The sequence below is a fragment of the Anolis carolinensis genome, chromosome 1 (genome assembly GCF_035594765.1).
Source record: "Anolis carolinensis isolate JA03-04 chromosome 1, rAnoCar3.1.pri, whole genome shotgun sequence".
In the NCBI taxonomy this organism is placed as follows: domain Eukaryota; kingdom Metazoa; phylum Chordata; class Lepidosauria; order Squamata; family Dactyloidae; genus Anolis; species Anolis carolinensis.
Genome location: NC_085841.1, coordinates 231755455 through 231775279, shown reverse-complemented (window position 1 = coordinate 231775279; position 19825 = coordinate 231755455). Strand labels below are relative to the sequence as shown.

The 19825-nt window shown below is 39.6% G+C and overlaps 1 protein-coding gene across 1 annotated transcript in view; it reads right to left on the bottom strand.

Annotated features, from left to right (window-relative positions):
* LOC103279158 (von Willebrand factor D and EGF domain-containing protein) overlaps window positions 1–19825 on the bottom strand; it is a 368122-nt gene that overhangs the window by 125791 nt on the left and 222506 nt on the right. Inside the window, exons 18-21 of the mRNA XM_062966717.1 lie at window positions 18204–18423; window positions 12349–12486; window positions 6342–6494; window positions 3444–3608 (exon numbers count right to left, since the gene is read on the bottom strand). Coding sequence (XP_062822787.1) covers window positions 3444–3608; window positions 6342–6494; window positions 12349–12486; window positions 18204–18423 — 676 coding nt within the window. The remainder of the gene's footprint in view (window positions 1–3443; window positions 3609–6341; window positions 6495–12348; window positions 12487–18203; window positions 18424–19825) is intronic.

Genomic DNA, 19825 nt, shown 5'->3' with positions numbered 1-19825 from the left:
TGTAGCAAGAGGATGTATGTTGCTTTTTTGTTTTTGTGTTGTTGAAGGCTTTTATGGCCAGAATCACTGGGTTGTTGTGAGTTTTGGAGGTATATGACTATGTTCCAGGCCATGTGACAAGCATCCTCAGAGGTTTGTTCATAGGTTTTTTGTTTTTGTTTTCTGAATGATTAAAATCAGCCCTCTGTATTCCTGAATTCTGGATTCACAGCTTGGAAATATTTTTTTAAAGCCAAAATGCAAACCGCGATATTTGTCATTCTATATAAGGAGCAGATTTTTACACACTGTTGTATATAATGGGAGTTGAGTATCCATTGATATTGGTATCCACTGGAGCTCCAGGAATTACACCCAATGGATATTGGCCTTGGGACCACTGTATATATTAAGGAGGAAAGCAATTTATTTAAATAATTACATAAAACCTAAACCAAATTCTAAATAATTGAATAGAAAGCATGCCCTTAGCATTAGGTAAAGGTAAAGGTTTTCCCCTGACATTAAGTCCAGTCGTGACCGACTCTGGGGGTTGGTGCTCATCTCCATTTCTAAGCCGAAGAGCCGGCGTTGTCTGTAGACACCTCCAAGGTCATGTGGCCAGCATGACTGCATGGAGCGCCGTTACCTTCCCGCTGGACCTATTGATCTACTCACATTGGCATGTTTTCGAACTGCTAGCTTGGCAGGAGCTGGGGATAACAGCGGGCATTCATTCCGCTCCCGGGATTTGAACCTGGTACCTTTTGGTCCGCAAGTTCAGCAGCTCAGCGCTTTAACATGCTGTGTCACCATATTAACCATCAGATACTGATGGGGGAGACAGCAACAACAGTCTTCTGGCTGATGCAACATTCTGGCTGTTCTTTTCTGTCAGGGAACAGATTTGTGCATGAAATGAAACTTGTCCCCTAAAATGTGATGCCTGACTCACCAGGTGGCTGGGATTGCAGTGTGTGGTGATGGTGGTGGTGGTGGTGGGGGCATAGAGGGTACCTCCTTGTTCTGCTTTATTCCTATTGGTCTCCTCCAGCTCCAGGTCCAAGGACCATGCTTTGGCTCCTGTTGAGCTGCCAGATAATAAAACTGAATCTGCTCAATTCTCATTGACTAGTGCAGTGTTTCCTCAACCTAGGGTCCCCAGGTCTTTTGGCCTACAACTCCCAGAAATCCCAGCCAGTTTACCAGCTGTTAGGAGTTGAAGGCCAAAAACATCTAGGGACCCACAGGTTGAGAACCACTGGACTAGTGGCTTCCCCTATCTTGGCCAAAGTGACCTGAATGTTAGGTTTTCACTCTGGTTGGTTATATAAAGAGGTGATGGGACAGCTGAAGAGCTAGTTCTCTCCAAGCCTCGTCCCACTTTCCCATCTTATGTTTCGGATGAATTGTGTTACAATTTGTCATTACTTTGTGGAGGACACTGGCATGGCTCGTGGATCTAGTATTGAGTTAACAATGGTTATATGGCATTGAAATCATTTAGGGGGCAGGGTGTTGGCAGGTATCTGCATGACCATGCTGGGTTCTGCCCAACTGGCACTTCATGGGCTATCCCATGGGATCTGGCATCAGACTGGTCAATACCTGGATTCATGTAGGTGGTAGTCCAGATGGCAGAAGACTGTTTCATTGCCTTTATCAAGACAAAATTCAAATGTTATTCTTCCTTCACCTTAAGCAGCATAGGGTCTTGGACCAATTTTAATGAAAAACAGTTTAAGAAGTTATTTTGTACAAGCTATGGGAGAAAATGAGAATATATCTTGTTTGCCCCTCAACAGCCATTGAGTGCAGAAAACAGATAGGCTGATTAATGGTGGATATTTTAGGTCTCTTTTTTTAGGTTATGTTTTTAATTTCTTCCATGTCATTCTTTCTTCCAACACCACAGGACTCCATTCATAATCAAAATTAAAAGATTAATAAAACAATTGACGCCTAAGAACTCCCAACAGGGGAACATGCAATACACTGCTATGGGACTCTTTGTACAGTTTAATTACTGCTTGCCCTTTGCCATTGACACAGACTGCCTCTATTTCTTCATTTACTGATGTACAAGCTTGGGATAGTGATAGCATGGCAACAGTAAGAACAGATAGCAAGGACAGAGGATGGCACTGCAACAGTGAATATTTCATATACCTTCGAAAAGAAAGAAACTGGCCACTTCATCCTCACATCTTCAGTAAGGAATGTTTAATGTGTTATTGAAGAACTAAATATGAATTCATGATGCTTGAGGAAAAACAATGCACCCAGAGTTATGACCTTTGAGATCATCATAAGAATTTGTGTTTTCTATTTCCAGGCTTTATTTTTTTCTTTTTGTATGTTTATTTTAAATGCATCCAAAGAGCACCATCAACAATATATTGCAAAAAAAGAGAATATTCATAGGCCAACAGTCTCCTTGATCTCTGCTGCCCCAGAGGATAAGGACAAATCTAATAGGATTAAGGTACAGGGATTACATACAAGGATCTATCTCTTCTGGCAGGCCTACCCAGATAGTTTTAATGATGAATGTTAAACTTCCACTCTATGTCTAACTTTTGTTTTATGTATTTTAATATGTATTTTATGGAAATATGTTTTAATATGTGTATTCTATGGAGTGTTTTAATGATTATGTGTTTTGGTTGTATGTTTTAGCAGTGTTGTAACCCTCCTCGAACCATGAGGGGAGGCAGGTAAGAAATAAAATTATTATCATCTCCAAAATCTGTTAAATGTGTCTTCTGTTAAATCTAAGACATTATTGCCTTTTGTTAAAATATTTTTAACAAATCCAGTTGGAGACCTTAATTTTAAAGAGGTTCCCAGGTTCCCAAGAAATTGCCTCACCTATAAATTCAAATTGTTTCACTCCATATTCCAAAAAAAAAAAAAATGTCTGGGTGAAATGTCACCATCCTTTTTGTGTTTCTTGAACTTGCATGAAGGCAGGATTTTGGCCAGAGTCTATTTATATTACTGAAAGTAACAATAAATGTAGCAATCATGATATTGGATTGATCCAATATTCTAGCCTGAAGAACTTCTTGGAAACTATTAAATTCACAATTAAACCTTTTTAGTAATATATCTGGCCCCATTCACAAGGCCTTCAAAACCTCCCCCTTGGTTTTGAAGGCCTTGTGAATGATGCCTTAGTTGGGATGTCATCAGCCTGATAGCGGGGCATGGCTCCTTCTTGCCTGTTGGCCATTCCAAGATGGACAGCAGAATGCCCAATAGGCATTCAATTCAATAATGTTTTTTCACAGTGACACTTCAAAATTGAGATGTGCATTACAATCAATGGTGCATTATACTTGGATAAATATGGTGAATATATTGGATATCTAATGCTAACATATGCGGAAATATTCATCTCCTGCTAAGAAGTTTGTCTTGACCATTCCAAATCATTAATATCTCAAATTAAGGCAAAGTACCTGGTCTAGAAGCTCTTGTACAAATCCGCCCATTTCCAGAGAAATTTGTTGGACATCGACCACAGAAGTATCCAGTATCTGGAGGTTTTCGATCAATGCATACAACTCCAGGAAAACACGGTCTGCTGGCACAATTTGTAATAGATGGCAGAACTGCGACATGACCTAAAACGGTATCCAAGAGCTATTTCTTTAATATTAAACTATCAGCTGTGAAGTTAATTAAAAAGTTACGCAGAGAGCAAATATGAGCTTTGGCCAAGGCTTTCTGTTACTTTTCACTGTTTTAAAATATAATTAATGTTGGATGTCCCAAAATGTGTGCCAAGCATAAGAAAACCCTAAAGGCATAACATATCAAACCAGCTGTTTCTCATTAAGACAAGATTTATTAGCCCTCTAATTACATGTTTTAAAGTTTATTATTCAAAGGTGCTTGGCATTTATCGGGGTGAAATAGAAATGGTAATTTCTGAGTGCTATGGAAAGGTTATGTAAGTGGAGAAGCTGTATTAGTCAAGGGGGCAAACTATACATTTCACTGCAGGCAAGCATAATGAAGCTCCCAATGGTTCCTTCTTCTCTACAGAACATCTGCTGGAGGGGTGCTTTGAAGCAAATAGAGAACAGTGGAGCAGGAAGCAGATAGAGAGCAGTGGGGAAAGAAACCTTCCCTTTTTAGCCTGCATTCATCTGATAGTTTCCTCCCTTCCTGGACACTTAACGCCATGGTGCATGTTTACTTTATGAAAACAGGATCCGAGCTTGGAAAAGTTACTCTTTAGAATCAAAGCTTCCAGAATCTCTCAGGAAGTAGTTATGGCCATTGCCCATGTTGGTCAGGAAATTCTGAAGAGCTGTACTCCACAAAAGTAATATTTTCAAGCTCAGCTCTGGCATCAGACAGGAGTAAAAGAAGTATAATGACGGAGAGAGGCAGATCCAGAGATAAACTGGGCGCTTGTTCTGTGCAATGTTTGCATGTGCTGTTTCACATTAAAAACACTATTTTCTAAAGGGAGAATAATATTCCTGTACAGAAAATGCTCTTTGCTAAATTACAAATGGACTTCAAAAATATATTTTTCTTAATAGAAATACAAATTGTCAAAATTATTGCTGGTTTCCTCAAGATGAAAATTAATGGAGAATCCTATCCCTACTGATCCACTCATTGCTGCCATCACTGGATGGCAGGAAACCCTCTTTGCAGCAGCAAGAGTTACATGTATTTATCATGGAGCAGCATATACAAATATGAAGGCCACTTGTAAAAGCTGGCACTTCTGCAGCAAGGGTAACCAAACTGAGTAGAGACCACAATGCCAATGGTGATCAAGAGCAGCAACAATGAGTAAGGATGGACAACAATCTAGTGCACACATAGAGTTTTTTCTCTTGAACTATACTGAACTGGTTTGTGCATAGGGAAAAATATACTGTTCTATGCATGACCAACTTGGTGCTCTAAACATGTTTTAGATTTCAATTCCCATCAGCTCCATTCAACATGGGCAATCATCTACAATCATAGAAATTGTAGCCTGGCAAGTATATGCTAAATATCCCTTATCCAAAATGCTTAGGACTAGAAGTGTTTGGGATTTTAGTTCCCACCCCCCAAATTTGGGAGTGCCCATACTTGTATATATGGTCTGTGGACTCTCAGTTAAAGCAGGACCCAAGCAATTGCCAAAAAATTTGAAGAAATAATGTTTTAAATAGAGCTGTTTTTATAATACAGTAAAACTGTGTTACATTAAGTTAAGTTTGTCTTTATCTTAATTTTCTTTTAATTGCTGTTTTTAAATCTTAATATCAAGACCATACAGACATTATGCTATGGTATAATATGGAATATGGTATTAGTAAAATGTATTTTAATAAGAACTCTCAAGCAACCAGCAACTAAATTTATCTGGCCCAGTGGCAAAGTGCGTTAAGGAGACCGAAAGGTCCCAGGTTCAAATCCCAGGAACGGCATGAGTGGCCGCTGTTAGCTCCAGCTCCTGCCAACCTAGCAGTTCGAAAACATGCCAATGTTACTAGATAAATAGGTACCGCTCCGGTGGGAAGGTAACGGCGCTCCATGCAGTCATGCTGGCCACATGACCTTGGAGGTGTCTACGGACAATGCCGGCTCTTCGGCTTAGAAATGGAGATGAGCACCAACCCCCAGAGTCAGACATGACTGGATTTAACGTCAGGGGAAACCTTTACCTTTACCTACCAATTCCCATGTTTGCCACTTAACTGAGAATCTACTGTATATAATAAAATATCTCAGAGATGAGACCCAGGTATATCAAAACATTAATTTATGCTTCATATACACACAGTCAGAAGGTATTTTTATATAATGCATTTTAATAATTTTGGGTTAAAACCATATTTGTGAACATCATCAAAAATCAAAATTGTCACTATCTCAGTCAGCCATGTGGAAAATTTTGGATTTTGGAGTATTTTGGATTTTAAAACTCCAAATGAAGAATGCTCAACCTGTACTCGATAGGAAAACTTAAACTACAGTAGTTTAGTTGCCTTTCATTTCATGAGTAAGGAAATCAGCCATAAGCACTGATTAGACATAGCTGCTAACCTATAGCAGATAGTCCCTTGCGCCTCTCCTTAAAAAAATCTCACCTCATGCTTTCAGAAACATAAGCATTGTCGGGCCTCTCTAATATCAATCATATTCAATATTCTGACCTAAGCTGTAAAGGGAATATTTTCTTTTAAAGTGATTCATACATGTTGACCAAGCTCTATGTTTATATTTATAGGCACTGGCTGCTCAGGAGACTAATTTAATGGAACAGTGATGACATCTTTGTGCATCAGCTTCAAACTCTGAGAATAAAACCTTTGACACTTATCTAATCACACTACACTTACCATGCACCTTGCTGGTATTAACATACTTAATTGCAGGCAAGGACTTCACTTCTCTGGCTTTCAGTGACGGTTTGGCTTCACTGTTTTCCTGTTCACCTTTACTATTATGATTATCGGCAATGAAAACTTCCATCATGTCAGCAGTGTCCTCAGCTGTAATAAAGAAGAACAGAGGTTAAAAAGGCATGGTGCTCATTTTTGCAGTGATTGGAAGTAGACATGAAAACTAACATCAAATCAGCAAAGCCTTCCAGGTTGTTTATCACGGAAGAGCACAGAGGAGCAATGGTGATTAAACAAGTCAGCATCTAGAGTCTCCTGAAAACAAGATCTCAGTTTAGTATGCCTATCTAAGTGAGGCCATGCAAAGAGATGTAGGCATTGGCAGTAGATTTTGATGTTGCAATAGACTTTCAGCAGCAACTCAAATGATACATTATCTTGGCCACTTAAAAAAAATCATATTGGCTCTATTCCATCTGTAGCCCATATTTATAGAAATGGATGGTTGCCAAACTACACTGCAGTGTCTCTAGCCAACAGCTGGCTCAAGAGCAGTACTTTGGACACTCTTGCTTAAATTGCTCAAGGAAGTAAATCAAGTAAATTGTCCATTGGAGACTATTTAAAATATTAATTTCCTCCAATAAGTTAGAGACTGAATATTCCACTTGGAGCCATGTTTCAAAGCAATTAGCTACTGGCTAGCTTCAATGAGAAATTATGGGTGGGTGTTTTCATCAAATGATGGAAATTATGACTCATGGTGGCGCTCTGCATTCAGGTTAGTAAGAGTTAGCCAACTGTAAGTGAAGGAGAAAAGAAGGATCACTGCATGTGAAGCTCTACAAAGATTTATGGAATTTTGTATGGTGGTGTGATTAAGCATAAAAGCCTTAAGTAGGGATGAAACACCATCTTGAAAAGGAAGAACCACTTTGATTTAGGCTCAAAAAGCAAAAGCACCCAATGTCATTTTATATTTCTGGTGCTAATCTGCCAAAGAAAATAAAATCTCCTAAAGGAGACAATACTGATTTGATGAATAAAAACATATACAGCGGAACATTGGCCATGCTAATTTTACCACCAGGACATTGTACATCAATAAAGTCCACATCTGTCAAATGTCTGCCTTACCACCTCCATGCCTGTTCTGTTTTTCTTTTTGATTAAATTAAAGTGACCCTTATTATGTATTTATTTCCAGTGTACATTTTTAATTTTTTAATTTATTTACAGTATTTATATTCTGCCCTTCTCACCCCAAAGGGCACTCAGGGCGGATCACATTATATACATATAGGGCAAACATTCAATGCCTATATACACATAGAACCGAGACAGAGACAGACACAGAGGCAATGTAACCTTCTCCTGAGGGGACATTCGATTCTGGCCACAGGGGAGAGCAGCTGCTTCATCATCCACTGTGACAGCATTTCCTCATTCCAACGTTGTAAATTAGTTAAATTTGCCTCCCCACTTTATAAGTGGTACCTTATTTCCTACTTGATAGATGCAACTATCTTTCGGGTTGCTAGGTCAGCAACGAGCAGGGGCTATTTTTTATTTTTAATTGGCGGGTGCTCAACCCGCCAATGGTTTGGCCTCAAACTCATGACCTCATGGTCAGAGTGATTTATTGCAGCAGGCTACTCACCAGCCTGCACCACAACCCGGCCCTACAATTTTATACATTGTATGCATATTTTCTCCCACTACTTTATGCCATCTTGTGCATCTTTGAAATATATGCATGGTTCAATTGTACATGTGTTTATGAACACATCTGTAACCAGCCACAAATTTTCAGGATTCCAAATTGTATTTCTGCTGCAAATATTGCAGAAAATTCAGGTTGAGGACAGTCTGCACAAACTTTATGTTGAAATAGATTTTGTATGCCTTCAAATAGACCAGCAGTCCTCAACCTATGGGTCCCCAGATGTTTTGGCCTTCAACTCCCAGAATCTTAACAACTGGGAAACTGGCTGGGATTTCTGGGAGTTGTAGGCCAAAACACCTGGGGACCCACAGGTTGAGAACCACTGCCATAGACCACCTGAGTTAAAACAGCAGTTAGTGTGCCATTGCTTATTGAAAAGTTATGATTCTGGTCAAAAGCACCACATTGAATGCTTTTTAATTTCATGTTTTCATACAAAACTATTCCCTTTCCTGTATCTGCTAGAATGGGTTTTATCCTTGCACAAAATCATGCTTTGCACTACTAACAAAATTATCTTTACTTGTTAGTGTAGTGCAAAAAATCTCACCATAACATCAAACCTAGAAAACATTTGTTAGCATCTCCCTTTATATATGTCTTGTGGCCACATCTCTTCACAAATAGTGTTGCATGGCAGAGCCAGACCTGCCTAGGGCTTAAACTCATCATCCTATCTACAGCATGGTTGGTTTAATCAAAACTGGAGGTTTATTGATTCATTTAGAGATTTCCTGCATCATTTCATTTTTATCAAGGGAAAAACCTTGCCATGCCTAAAATTATGCACATTCACAGTCATCTTGGCAAAATGAGACTTGCAGAGCCAATCTGCAAACATTTAGTAAGCCTCCTTGAGAAACCTTATCAAGATCAAAAGAGCAAACATTTTGCAACCTCCGCACAATATGATTGGTGTAAAACTGTTTCATTTTCTAGGCAAAACCTATGTCTTTTTCTTTAGTAAAACTAAGCACAGAAAGAGAGAGATGGAAAGGGAGAGAGCAGATGCAAAAGGACAGGATGATTGATCACACAGACACAACCAACCCATCCAATGACACTATTTTTACTAGTTCATGAAACCAAGCAACTGTTATTGAATTTTTAATTTTACATAAGCCTGCTGTCCTGCAGTGGCTCACAAAGCGAGTTTTTCCTATTTACTGAGCAAGGACAAATCAAGTCGGGATTTGTATCTCTAGTGTTAATATTCAGAACCATAACTCCTCTTTATCTCAAATGATCATCCTAGCCTGTCCTCGGGAGTCAGAACAAAATTTTCCATGGAAATCTCAATTTCCATTCTTCCAGTGGAGTTGTTGATTCGGGCTGTGTAAAACTGTTCTACTAGAAAAAAAAAACCATTTTAAATCATCAGTATATGCAAATAAGCAACTACGTTTTGGCTAAGGGCAGAATGTTGCTCGGGCTTTAATTGAATCTTCCTTTTTTCCAGTTGCAGTTAATAGAATTAACCCACACAAAAACCTAGATACACTTCAAGGCACAAAATACCCTGCAACAAAGCGGTGGAAGGGAAGACACTCTAGAAAACAGTTTATACCAAGCATAATCATAAATTAAACCAAGGGAAGATATAATCAGCCTCACAATGGATGATACATTGATTCCAAGATTCTTCAATTGTAAGCTATTGTTTTTCTTCACCCCTCCCGCTTCCCCATACAAATGCAAGCTGCTGTTTTCTTTTATAATCAGCCAAGAAAGAGAGCAGCATTGGGTTGTTCCCTCTTTAGTTCATTTATTTCTTTCTTTTCTACACTGAAGGTTAATAGACGTGTATACATGAAAAGAAAAAAATCAGGAAGGCAGGTGGCTTGAATCTCAGGAGTGTTTATAAATTGTTTTATGCATAATGAAGTGAATGATTCATTAAACACCCCACAGTAATACCAGCTCAGGGAGCTCTGAGCATCATACTCTATTCTTGGGGTCAGGTTTAATCCATGCACGCACAGAAAGGCAACCATTTTCCCTCTCCCTGAACATTTTTGTAACTTTATTTTTATGGATTTTTTTTAAAAATAGGAAGTTGTTTAAAGGCAGTATACGTTAAGAAACAAGAAGAAAGGCAAAGCCTAAGGTATAACCACATTGTCAAAGATATATTATGGTTTAATAGCAACATCAGAAAAAGTATTTATTTATTTTTCACACTTCTATCCCACCCTTCCCAACCCCGAAGGGGATTCAGGGCGGCTCCTGAGTGTGGTACTAAAGAATCATCATATGTGGCTGGTTATGGTAATGCGTGTACAGTTTTTCCCCTCTAGGAAGTTAAGTCACATTTATTGGAGTCACCATCATGTAGGAGTCAGAGGTTGCAAGAGACCACTGACCGATGAAGGTGGTCATCTTGGTCTGTGAAGATGCTTTAAATAATGCCTTAAAGACCACAAGGGAAGAAGGAAACACAAAGCGAATTATTAGAGATTTGGAGTTGTGGCCACAGCCTGATGCCTGGTTGTGATGGACAAAAGGTCCAAACTTACAACTCCCTCTTTCCTGTGAACATTCCACTAAGAAATTAGGAGTACAATTGGGAATGGTTAGCTGGAAATATTAGGAAAAATGATGATTCTGTTTTAATCTTGGTTGAATATGACTCTGGGCTCACTTATACAGCCACCAAAATCCAAAACTGGTTCAAAAAATTGCTGTTTTGGACTATTTCTGGACTCTGATGAGGTGTTTACACATTTCCATCCCCAAACTGCAGCAGTGGTAAGAGTGCTGTCTTGACTCATGAGTCAAGCTAAACCTGGGTAGGTGCCACTGGATGATCACCCTTATTTTTGCATCCTTTATCACTGCAGTGTTGAGCATGAAGCTCCAAAAAGGTCCTGGCCATTGTTGGGTGCCTTTGTCAATGTGAGCAAAAGCACCTGTACGATTTGGAGAGAGGAAAGGGGAAAGGAGAGGGCACTGATGGATTTTCTGTCACTGGGAATGATATCCGTTAACAGCTACAAACACTCTAGGGCTCTGTAGCTGCTGCTGCAGTGAAAAAAAGGACACAAAATGCAAGTGCCATTCCCTTTTCCCGATGCTGCAAAGTGCAGGAAAAATGGAAGGGCAACAGTGGCTTATGAGAAAAGCAGGACCATTTCTGAATTAGAATTTTCACCCCACCACCACCACCAATACTCTTGAATCATCATGGAAGCTCCAGATCATTCCTTGGCTTCTGCTAACATGGGGTAAAATTGGGAATCTAGGAAACCGTTTTACATCTTAACTTATTTCAGGTATGGAAGACAAATTTATAAAACATTATTTTCAGTCAAAAGTGGTTTCTGTTCACATGTCTCCATTCTTCTGCTAGCAAGTACAATTTTAAGTAAAGGTAAAGGTTTCCCCTGACGTTAAGTCCAGTCGTGTCCAACTCTGGGGGTTGGTGCTCATCTCCATTTCTAAGCTGAAGAGCCAGCGTTGTCCGTAGACATCTCCAAGGTCATGTGGCCGGCATGACTGCATGGCAAAATGTCTGTTTGTATAATGAAACATCTTGCTGTTGCCATCCTGAAACTAATGGTTTTCAGCTTTGGCAGCCTAGGGGATGTTACTCTTAGCAAGTTACTTTTGGACTTTAGCCATTGTGTGTGTGTGTGTACACACGCACACGCACACACATATAGTAAACTCTCAGTTAACCAGCATCCATGGGGATGGGTAGATGCTGGATAAATGTAGTTTCTGATTTCTTGAGAGTGACTATTAAAATAGGCCTAATTAATACTATACCCTATACTACACTATAGGTAAAGGTAAAGGTTTTCCCCTGACGTTAAGTCCAGTCATGACCGACTCTGGGGGTTGGTGCTCATCTCAATTTCTAAGCCGAAGAGCCGACGTTGTCTGTAGACACCTCCAAGGTCATGTGGCTGGCATGACTGCATAGAACACCATTACCTTCCCGCCAGAGCGGTACTTATTGATCTACTCACATTTGCATGTTTTTGAATTTCTAGGTTGGCAGAAGCTGGAGCTAACAGCGGCCGCTAACTCCGCTCCCCGGATTTGAACCTGGGACCTTTCGGTCTGCAAGTTCAGCAGCTCAGCACTTTAACACACTGAGCCACCAGAGATATATGCAGAATGGTAAATCCACTTTGTTTCCACAATAAAGAGTAGGGAAACAGCCAGTGAATATTTCTTCATCTTGATTACCTTTGGTTTAAACTGAAAATCTCTTTTTTTCAAGCAAAGTTTAAGCTCATAAACTTTGTCATAAGTAGAGTACGCAATACTCACACTTGCACTTTCTGCCATCACCTTTCATCCCATGGGGACAGTTATCACATACAAAGGATCCCATGGTGTTTGTGCAAGAGACACCAGGAAAACAAACATTCTCTTCACATTCATTTATGTCCTCTTGACAAGTAAGCCCTAAGGCACAAACAAAACAGAGGTTAATAAACAGAAAATACTCCTTTTAATCCTCATCTTAAATGTTCATTTAATCTCAGCTGTAAATGGACTGAACAATATGCCATTCAATTGACACTCAAACTCCCCCCACCCCAAATTCATCTGAACTTGCTGTTGCTTCACTGTCAGTTCATTGATGTCAGTTTTATTATGATCCAAAATGTAGAATTGCGAGTCCTAAGGTGAAACGTTCCAGGTACTCACAGGAAATTAATATTCCCATCAGCTCAGATTGCATCTGTTTGTGGTTGTTTTTCTTTACTTTCCCTTTTTTAAAAATAAGTGCAATATTTATGTTGGAAGCATGCTCATACCAAAAAAGGATATTGTAGATCTGTAAATGGTGCTAAAAGAGGCAACAAGATAATATAGAGAGTGGTGCAACTCCATTGCAAGGAAAGATGTTAACTCAATTGGGTTGCAAGTGATAATGCTAATCTTGGGCATTGGTTTTTGTTTTGTTTGTTTTACAGATTGCACAGTTCTCTCTCTCTTTTTAAAAAACCATGGATGTATTAAAATTATTGAACAACTTCTCCTCCTCCTCCTCCTCCTCCTCCTCCTCCTCCTCCTCCTCCTCAGTCATGCTCCTTTGCCTTTATGCACACAATTTTGTTAAAGGCACAGGAGCAGAGAAATAATCACTAAAATTTCCCTTAGAATCCTAAAGGAATAGAAATGTCTCAGAAGATTAAAAACACAATGGTTTCATTAGCGTACAGAGGACTTTAGTTGACATGAACACATTTAAGACATCCTTAACTGAATTCTGTCCAGTTCTTATTGATATTTTCACAACTTATCAGATTACTCAATTGCCTTTCTCTTTCTCTCCACTGTTAGATGCTTCCCATTGACACTCACTGATTCCTAGTGTTTAGAAGACAGGATAAATAATTGTTCTCATATTTTTAGCAACCCCCACAATTAAATTAAAACTGTCAGCATATTCTTGTTTGATAACAATTTTTTAAAATAAAAAACAAACCTCTACACTCTTAAATTACTTTAGCATTTTAACATACCACTCTGAAAATTTATATGGTTGTTTCAGACAGAAACACTGTGATAATTAAACATTAAGGGAAATTAAAAAATGTCTTCCTGGAAGCAACATCTAATTTCCTTCTACAATCAATACATTGAAACAAGCCAACATGTTATGATATATATTCAGATTCATTAGGAATCCATACAAAGCATCAGGAATCTTTGTCTCCTTCCTTTTTGTGTTAAGCTTTGAACAATCAGTAGAGACCATGAGCTAAATGTCCTTTTGGTCTTACCGGTAGTGTTAGTGAAATCAAGTTAGTTCTTACTACACATCCGATTCATTTAAATGGGTTCACTTTAGGTAGAAGTATTATCACATTTAGCCCTCTGCTCTCAATTGTAGGTAAATATTGGATGGACAAATGGGATGACAGGGATGTGACTCTTCCAACAAAAGTGAGTAGTGTCACTGCCCTTGACACCATCCAACACATGGGATTCACCCTCTCTTGTGTTCCTTGTGGACAGCAAAGGATGGAGGAATGAACCTAGTGCCTCACTTTCTCTTCACTTTATCTGTGTAAATAGATATCGGAACAATATCCTCCTCCCTTGTGCCCCAATTGCAGATATCCATATTCTTCCTCACCTTTCTCTTGAGGAAGGGACAACTGGAAATCAAACCCAGGGTTCAGGATTTTCAACCTCTGTCTGGACAAGTTAGGAAATCCAGCATCTGATTTCAATGTTGTCTGTCCATATGATATTATGTTCTGTATAATGTACAATTGGCCCCTGGTGGTGGCACAGTGCATTAAAGCACTGAGCTGCTGAACTTGCAGACTGAAAAGTCCCAGGTTCAAATCTCGGGAGTGGAATGAGCGCCTGCTGTTAGCCCCAGCTCCTGCCAACCTAGCAGTTTGAAAACATGCCAATGTGAGTAGATCAATAGGTACCGCTCTGGCGGGAAGGTAACGGCGCTCCATGCAGTCATGCTGGCCACATGACTTAGGAGATGTCTATGGACAACGCTGGCTCTTTGGCTTAGAAATGGAGATAAGTACCAACCCCCAGAGTCGGTCACAACTAGACTTAACGTCAGGGGAAAACCTTTACCTTTACCTATAATGTACATTTAGGTGCCTGTCTGAATGTCCTTCTTTATCATTCTTCATACACAGGAAACTCGTTACATACGTAATTATTTATGACTGGCTCAAGGTCAGAGAGATCAGGATTGATCTCTCCCTCCTTCCAATGAAAATCTACACACTTTTCAGTATCTCTCCCTACTTTGTCATAGACCAGGAAAAGGAATGCAGAAAGGAGCACACTTTTTAGAAAGTGTATAATTTTTTCTGAAATCTGTTTCTACTTTTAACTATGTATTTCAAGCTTGTCAATTTATTGAATTCCGTTGCTTCCTTCTGTCTAGAGAATGCTGACAATGAGCACTTGCACCAAACACTCTGAATATCGTAAAATCATTTCAATATACAGTAGGCTGTAAACTATAGAAGTTTAAATTACAGCAAATGAACTCTGGGCCTATGTTTCACACACAAACATCCCCACTGCTTCAGCTCATTTTTATCTCTATCCACTTCCCTGTTCCCATGACTGCATCTGAAATTATTGTTGTCCTATCAATGACAGCAGTGTGGGATTGCAAATGCACTTGTCTTTCAGTAAGCACAACACTTTCTACACTTTCGGCAACTTGCTTCTCCAGAGATGATACTTAAGGTACTCTCTGAAGAGTAAGTGTTTTGTTCCTACTATCTGTTTGCTATCATTTGTAAAGATGTGATGCTGAAACAGTCTTGTCACTTGAGCAGTAGCATGTTGCCTTCTCATTAGATTATTGATGGCTTTCTGGGGAATTGAGACATAAACACAACATCAAGGATAAGCTTTTATTGCTGTAACAGAACCTGCCCTCAAGTAAAATCATCTTCTTCCCAGCTGGCTCTCAACTGCACTTGCATATAATTTTTCACCTGCCATTAAAGCATTGAGAAGTATTCCTATTTCACTCAATCATTTCTTTACTCTCCCCCAACACTATGTGTTTGCTGTTTCCAGGTCAGGAAACTAACTGCTAAAACAATGAATATTTTATTTAAATGAATGAGGAAAAAGAGGGGAATAATTGAAGCAGGTCACTTTCTGTTAATATGCAGACTACCATCTCATGAATCAAGAGGGAATGCTATCAATAGCTGACTACCACCATCCAAGAATGGCCATTATCTGAGAAATTGGCTGTTTTTTTATGCTGATGGGAATATAGTGGAATGTGTGCATTCATGTGTGTTTCAGAAATTAATTGATGGCAGCAGTGAAGAGAGCTCAATGTAACACAGAGAATTTGTTTTTTTAATCATACTTTGACAAAGGGATGTCTTTTTTTGTTGATGCTTGGAAGGATGAACAGTGGTATATCATGATGCAGTTGCTTCAAAATGTGTCTCTGTTTCTGTTAGTATGCGTGTGAGAGAAAGAGATAATTGGAACCAACTCAGCTTACTAGAATGAAATAAATCACAAAACATGTATGTGTATATTCTATGAAGGTAAAGATCAACAGTTAATTGAATTGACAAGATTCCTATACCCAGGTCAGTTAAAAGTAAAGGTTTTCCCCTGACATTAAGTCTAGTTGTGTCTGACTCTGCGGGTTGGTGCTCATCTCCATTTCTAAGTCAAAGAGCTGGTGTTGTCCATAGACACCTCCAAGACCATGTGGCCGGCATGACTGCATGGAGCACTGTTACCTTCCTGCCAAAGCGGTATCTATTGATCTACTCACATTTGCATGTTTTTGAACTGCTAGGTTGGCAGAAGCTGGGGCTAACCCAGGTATAAACAGGGAATTAGCACAAGTATAGAGATTCTCATGTACACCAGGACCTGTACACACACTTATGGACTACTTCTTGAAATAATTACTTTCTACAGCGCTCCATGCAGTCATGCTGGCCACATGACCTTGGAGGTGTCTACGGACAACGCTGGCTCTTCGGCTTAGAAATGGAGATGAGCACCAACCCCCAGATTCGGACACAACTAGACTTAACATCAGGGGAAACCTTTACCTTTTTACCTTCTCTCCTGCTGCTTTCTTGGATGCTACTACAGCATTCTGCAGTTGAAAAGGAAGAGAACATTTCTCAGAAGAGATTGTAAATTGCTGGTGAAAATACCAGTGAACGGTAAATATAATATGACTGGGATGGGGAGATTGTGAATGCAAAGGATGTGAGCAGAGGTGGCTGAGACTCCAAGGATAAATGAAAAGAAAAGTACATCTCTTCACAATGCATTTGTTACCAATAGAAGGAAAGTAAGAGATATTATTTTAATCTGTTTTCTTTTGACTACAAGACATCCCTTCCCATTTCATTTGAATGTCAGCATTACTCATACCCTGTATTCCATTCATTTTTCATTAAATTCTCAGAACACAGAGATCTTAAACCCTTTGCAGAGCAATGGGTTTGCTATAAAGATTAATACAAGATCACGTATCATTGGAGGACTTTGATGTCTTAAGTAAAACTTTACTAGAAATATGACAATTTGCCTACTAAAGATCTCTGTTTAGAAATGGATAAATGTCAGAAATCTGCTTTAGCTCTTAGGCAATGGATTGTATAAATATAGCTGTGATTAATAGGTTCTGATTTGCATATTGAATAACCTCTCAAATCTGAAATTGAAAGCCCTCCCCACAGGAAAAGGAAAGAATGGCAATTCAGAGTGGCAACTCAGAGACTGCTCTACTAATCTATCCCCCCTCTTCACCCTCAAAACAATACTAACAAGAAGCAATAAAAGAGACTAAAAAGGAACAGGAGGCTTTCTATTATGATTAGAAAGGACTTTTACTAAATGCAGTTTTGTTATGAGGAGGCTGTCTGGAAGGTCAATCATAGAGCATTACTGGTTGTATATTAAGTAAAGCCTTTTTAAAGTCTACATCCAGCTAAGTTGAAGTAAAACTATGCTTCAATTGTACTAAAAAATTAAAGCATGGAAGACATTTTCTGACCATTCTAAAGTGTCACAAGTGAGAATTACAGGCATCAGAATCACTCAAGATTTCTTATCTTGAGGTATTAAGTGACAGTCAAAATCATGGAATACAGATTTTACCCAAGACCAGACCCTATACGAGTACATATAATGTTTGTGGATCCTTATTTCAGACATTATGCTAAGATCAGCCATTAAGGATTGAAAGCCATTTTGATTTGATTCAAATCTGTTTTTTAATCACGTCTACATCAGTCCTGAAGGTTAATGCTGTAGAGCAGAGCTGAAAAAATATTCTAGAGTATTGGAATTGTAGTTTTCTGATAACTCTTATATCAGTCTATAGCTGTAAAACCACTTGAAGCAATACCATTACAGTGTGTATGGCTACTTGACAGGCGAATCATTTGTAGTACTGGGTATCTCCAATTCACAACGATCAAATGTGTGGGGATACAAATACACTCTTCTTGTTGTGCAGCCAATCAACTGGTTCAGTGGTTCTGAATGTTATCTCCGTGGTGTGGAAAATATGATTCTCAGATATTGGTTTTACTAGCCTATGCACAGCAACATAGCTATGTCCTGAAATTAACCGTGAAAACAGCAAGGAGGTTTCAAAACAAGTGGGAAGCTCAGCTTACCTTTCCAACCAGCTGGGCATTTACAAATATAACTATCTGTCTGATCAATACAGGAGCCAATGGCACAGGGATTTGATTTGCAATAATTATGACTGTTCTGGCAGTGTTCTCCTTCAAATTCATTGGGACATATGCACAAGTATTTGCCAAGACCTGAAGGAAAGTTAACATTGGTGATGCATGTTCCACCATTTAAGCAGCCACAAGGCTTCACAGAAACCTAGAAAAGACAAAAACAATGTAGATTGTTGTTATGTGCCTTCATGTTACTTCTGATTTATGGTGATCCAATCCAAACCCTTTACAGGCTAGTTTAGCATTATTTTCTCAAGGGGGTGTTATCATTGCATTTCTCTCATAGTGAGAGGGTATTATTTGTCCAGGGTTATCCAGTGGGTTTCCAAGAGAAAGCAAGGATTCAAACATGATCTCCCAGCATCCTTGTCTAAAGCTATGGAGAAGGTGCCATTTAATTATGTGGCTAGCACTCCACAAGAGCACTATGCCAATACTGTGAAAGCATTAGAAACAAAAGGGAAAATGCTATAGGTACAGCTGTTCTGAAGGCATTGTAGGAGTAAGATGCCTGGCACCAGCAGATTTTGCTTATCTTCTTGTACTGCTGCTACTGAACTATGAAAAATATGTGTCTACTAGATTGGTGTGTCAACGGGATTTCAGTTTATGGACCTCATCTAAAAGACCCATGGATTTGCCCCACATAGGGGTAAATCCATGGGCTCCAGGAGAGGACATGGAGAAGCTGCTGCTCCACGCCCCGCATCACTCCCTTATCGTGCCCCTAATCCCAAGCGGAAGTGTGACCACCCAGCTTCTTTCCATTGAACGGAAGTCAATATGGAAAGGCATGTGCTTTCTTTCCCTTTTCCAGCATGCAGCCTGGCCAGAAATGCCTGTGTGATGACTCATGGGCCATGTAGTCCCGTTCCTAGTACTATTGTGGCAGATGAAGAGGACAACTTGGGTTTCTCACCGTTTCAGCCAGAATTGGAGCCCTTGCACCTGCAAGATGTTTGCCCACAAGAAGTCAGCCAAAAAAGCCTTGAGCAGAAATCTCCCCCGTTTTCTCGCCGGGATAATTATAATCGAGATAGAGGCGCTAGGGAGGCGAATCGCAGAAGCGCCAGAATTGCTGCTAGACAATTAGCTGATTAAGCCTGTTTCCCTTGGGAAATCTTAAGGAGTCATGCATCTGGACACAGTATGGGTTTCACTTCTTGTTCCCCAGGGAAAGTGTTCCTTGGCGGGAAAACAAGATCCTATATAGGTGTTTAACCGCAAGGGGATCCTTGCGGAGTCAATTCGTCAGCTTCGGGAGCGAGATCGTGTGTGGACTCGCTATTCCAGTTCCTTGTTTCCAGGACCTTGTCCTTGTTCCAGCCCTGCCTTGTTTCCCCGGACCTTGCCATGGACCTCGCCACGGACACTGTTCTCGTCTCTTGCTTCTTGTTGCCTTGAATCAAGCCTTGTTTGCCAAGAATCTATTTTGCTCTCCAGCCTTGTTGTCAAGCTCCATTGGACTAAAGGACCTTGTCATTTCCCCACACTTTGCTTGGCAAAGTGTGTGTTTCGGTTATTGGATTATAACTTTGGACTCTAAT